The following is a 4,559-nucleotide window of genomic DNA, read 5'->3' as shown; positions in this document are numbered from 1 at the left end:
GGAAAGAGAAGCCCCTCCCCCATAGAGGAGGTCATGCTGCAGTCCCTTCTTCACTTCTCTTTGCTTTGAGATTCGGGGCACATATGCACAGGCACCCACCACGTTTTTCAGGCTTCTGGGTGCAGGACTCATACTGCATAGTTAGCACATGGAATCCAGCCTCCTTAACCACCGCACCACTGGGTGGCCATCAGCCTGCATTTGAGAACATGTACTTAACAGATCTGGTGTCTTTTTAGAGTAAGTGTAAAGGGATGCCCAAATGTCCTGTTTTCTTCATTTCTAGAGCTGTGTTCTATCGGGAGCAGGCCCTGTCATCACATGCCTGCCCTGGGAACCCCAAACCTGCAGGCGAGAGGGCCCTACAACATGTAACTTCTCCATTGTTTCTCTCTCTCAGTCTAACAGGCAACCAGCTAAGTTGAACCTTCTCACCTGCCAAGTGAAACCAAATGCCGAAGACAAGAAGTCTTTCGACCTGATATCACGTGAGTCCTTTTTCTTTATTCTGAGTCAGTTCCTATGGATCGTGACATCTGAACGTTTCCATTCTCTGGTCTCGAAACAGCAGCATTTCCAGGCAGGGCTCCTCAGAGCCAGCACGTCAGTGTTTCTTGTCATTTCCTGCATGTGCAGCTCCTGGAAGACCCTCAGGTCTCCAGTCTGCACTGAGCCCACCTGCAGTTGCAAACTGTCTTGACCTCTGATGTTCTTGACTCTGATTGATTCATTGTGTGACTTCTCTCTAGCTTCTCCCTCTCTCCCTCTCCCCAAAAGTATAGAATCCTCAGGTAGAAATGTTCCTGCCATAGAAATCTTGCCAGCTGCTGTCAGACCTTACCAGCAGGAGGATAGAAAGTCGATTTGTATGTTGAATTGGACCAGTGTGTAACTGGCAGATGGCATAATGATTATATAGCTAGATTCCCACGTAGTTGACTGCAGTTTGAGTCCCGGCCCTGGTGGCTTAAACTCATGCCAGGCGCGTATGTATGCTTGCTCAAGATCCTGAGAAGAGAATGGAAGAGAAGGGGTTGCAGTGTGACCATCCCCCCGGGAATGTCACTGTATGTCTCTCCTGTTAACGCATGCACCCTGTAGCAAAAATCTCTTTAAAGAAAAAAAAAAAAAAGAATTAGACCAGTGGTTGTTTGTGGGTATACAACTTTATCTCCTTGGAGAGGCTTTTCTGAGTATATCTCCACTTCTCTCCTAGACCTGCTGAGTCACAGCCCTGGGAGTTAGGTCCAGAGGGTATTTTAGGCCCCCTGTATGACTCTAACGTGCACCTGTGGTTGAAAACGGCCGATGGAGGGCTGTGAATGCAGGTGTGCCATACATCTGCGCAGTGAATTTGCCCAGAGTTCCATCCCTGCAGAGTCAGGCTCGTACGGGAAAGCTCATTACCCTGCCTGCACAGAATTGCCCCACACGTCATGACTCGATAGCGCTGCGTCCTGTCACTGCTACTTCCTGGTTCAGTCTGCTGTTCTTCCGTGATGGGAACATGCAGGGCCGCCTTGCCCCAGCCTGTAGTCTCAGAGTGGAGATGGATCCCCTCGGTGTACTTGCTGACCTGCACTGTTCCTGAGAGGATGGCAATGCCAGTGAAGTGGCCCTCGCAACTCCCCTGAAATCCTGCAGCCCCAGCCTTGCGTATTCTTCCTTCTCTGTCAGGGCGGGCCTGCAGCCACAGCCTGCCAGCCTTGTGTAGAAGCACAAAAACGCTTTCCCATCCCATGAAGTTCTCTTGATGTAGTCGTGTGAATGGAAACTCAAAGGCAGTCCTGACCCTATAGCTGTAATCAGCAGCATCTATACAAAGTTTAGATTCCCCTGATTTTCATAAACGAGAAACTTCTTGGGTTATTGATGAAAAAGAAATACAAAAGCTGGGAATTGTAACATGACTTAAAAAAACCAAGGACCTCTATCTAGACTTGAGACCCACTAAGTTATCAATAACTGCTGAGTCATCGAGCATCCAGTTTGCATCAGGTGCTTCGCGTACATTATTGCCAACCCTCACAAAAGCCCTACCAGTTTCCCATTTTACAAAAGTGAACACTGAGGCTCCGAGAGGTCACAGCCATAAAGCAGCAATTCCTCTGCGGGTCTTGTGCAAAGGGCCTGTGGCCTGTTCTTTGAAGTGCACACCATCTTTCCCCTGAGGAGAGGAGGGGTGTGAGTACCTCGGCTGGAGTGGACACCTGAGAAGCGCTCGGTAAATGTTTGACCTGAATGTGTTGTAGCTTTCTCACAAATCCTGAAGAAGCAGCTTCCCTCACGAATCCCCGCCCAGAGCACCAAGGCCGGGCTCCTGCCTTCTCTCCTGGGAGCAGAGCTGGAACCTTTCTTTCCTGTCCCATTCAGCCAGAGGGCAGCCCTTGCTCCTGTGAGACAAAGTGGTCTTAGAGCTGCCCCACAGGTCACATCTCAGGGTGAACAGAGGAGTGAGGAATGGATCGTTTCTGAAAAGCTTTGGGGCTTTTGTCTGTTGGAAACGGCACCCTCCAGTTTGTCATTCAGGTCCATTTGGATCAGATAGGACCTCTCTCCCCATCCTCTTTTTTTTTTTTTTTTTTTTTTTTAAATTAAAACAGATACTAAATAGGGCCAGCAGATGGCATAGTAGTTACATCACTGGACTCCCACATGGGACGCTGAGGTTCAAATCCCAGACCCAGTGGCTTGAAACTCATGCCAGGCACATGTGTGTGGGCACCCAAGATCCCAGGATGAAAATGGAGGAAAAGGGATTGTGGTGACCATTCCCCCCAGCGGTGATTTCTCACTTTCCATTCAGTCTCTGCCTCTGTCTGTCTGTCTGTCCCTCTCTTTCTGATGAGCGCACACACCCTAAGACAAAAACCTCTTAAAAAAAAAAGAGAACGAGAAAAGAGGTATCAGATGTTTAAATGGTATTTGTGATTATTTTGTTACGTTCCTGTTGCCTTTAAGAAGAATATTAGAGCTGGCCCCATTGGTTAAGGGAGCTGGATCCCACTTCTCCAGCCACAGATAAAATTTCAGCCCCTTCAGCTTGAAAAACATGCCAGACACGTGTGTGTAAGTGCTCAACATTCCAACAGGATGGAGAACGGACGAGAAGGAATTGCAGTGTGACCTGCCCCATTGCAGAATACTTGCCCCACCACCCCCGCTCTCTCTGGCAAACTCGTGCACCTTCTGGCAATTAAAAGAAAAAATAATGATAATATTGACAGAGGTCATCAAATAGCTACTAAAACATAATGGTGTAAAAATCTTAAAATATTCAGTGTATTGGTTCATTGTAAATATTTTACTTTAAAAATCTGCACTATGTTTTAAGGTCCTCTGCTTAATATGGTTTCACTTTCTTTTTGTAGATAATAGGACGTATCACTTTCAGGCAGAAGATGAGCAGGATTATGTGGCGTAAGTAGTCTTGCAGTCATGGTGCGGTGCCTTGATCAGTGGGTGCTCTCTCCGGTGCCGTGTGCCTTGAGTTCTTTGTTAGCGAAGTCTCCTCCTTGTGTCTCCTCCTCATGTTTCCTTGTTGCCTCTGGGCCCTCAAACATCGCTCCTTTCTCTCTCTGGGGTGCTCCAACCTGTCTGCCCAGTAAACCCCGCAGCCTCCTCCCTGCCCATGGTCTCCTCACAGCCCTCTGCAGCTGTTCTCCTGCAGCCCCTGGAGACCAAGCGCTCGGGCAAGGACTGTGCCTCTTTCCTCCTTCATAACATCACGTAAACATAGGAGAGGCTTCCTCAGAGCTTGGCGGCCAGACACTGCTGGTCTACCTGGGCACTGGGCCTGTCCCCGGGAGGAGTGGGAGTACTGGCTCTGAAGGCCGAGTGCCGGCGGGTTCCTTTCACTGGGGTGAGCTTGGCTCTGTTTAAGGGGAGCTGGTGCCGTGAGAAGACCAAGGTTTGACATCACATACCCTGGATTGAGGTCCCGCCTCACCTGACCAGGTGTGCAACCTTAGGCTGCTCCTACTCCCCCACTCCCCTTGCATGCCAGAAGACACGTGTGCTTTCAGGAGAAAGAGCAGCCCTCCATGGGGTGCGGTCACACTGCAGTCCTTTTTCCTGCATTTCTCATCCTGTCAAGACTTGGGGCACGCACAGCTGGCATGTCTTTCAAGCTTCCTGGGCCAGGAGATAACCTGGCCATGTGGGATCTGGTCCCCGTGTGCAGCTCTGAACTCCTGTGCTTCACTTAAGCATTGTCTGTGGTCTGAGCCAGGGATAATTCCCTCTTCTTTCCTATAGCCTGCCTGGACTGCGAAGGACAGTGTGTGACTGACTGTTCTCCACCTTAGGAGCGAGGACATTGGTGTTAAAGCAAGCAACTAACCCTTCTCTGAGTGTTCGATGTTTCCTTCTAGCCAGCGTTTGGGGTACTTTGGACCACGCTGCGTGTACTGTCGAGGTGCCTGTCCGTCCGTGGCAATACAGGCAGGGTTATTGTCCTTCCTTATTTTCATGGAGCCACAGAATTCTGTTCTGCCTTATGCTCACCTCCCTCTCATTACCTTACTTTCTTGCTTTTACACACTGGAAAATTTCACTCT

General features: G+C 49.4%; 1 protein-coding gene across 1 annotated transcript in view; it reads left to right on the top strand.

Moving 5' to 3' along the window:
* ASAP1 (ArfGAP with SH3 domain, ankyrin repeat and PH domain 1) overlaps positions 1 to 4,559 on the top strand; it is a 359,138-nt gene that overhangs the window by 287,165 nt on the left and 67,414 nt on the right. Inside the window, exons 13-14 of the mRNA XM_027775016.1 lie at positions 401 to 488; positions 3,372 to 3,420. Of these exons, the coding sequence (XP_027630817.1) occupies positions 401 to 488; positions 3,372 to 3,420 (137 nt within the window). The remainder of the gene's footprint in view (positions 1 to 400; positions 489 to 3,371; positions 3,421 to 4,559) is intronic.

Source organism: Tupaia chinensis, unplaced genomic scaffold, assembly GCF_000334495.1.
Source record: "Tupaia chinensis unplaced genomic scaffold, TupChi_1.0 Scaffold000513_1, whole genome shotgun sequence".
Classification (NCBI taxonomy): domain Eukaryota; kingdom Metazoa; phylum Chordata; class Mammalia; order Scandentia; family Tupaiidae; genus Tupaia; species Tupaia belangeri.
Note: the sequence above shows the minus strand (reverse complement) of the source record. Positions and strands in the feature narration are given on the sequence as shown.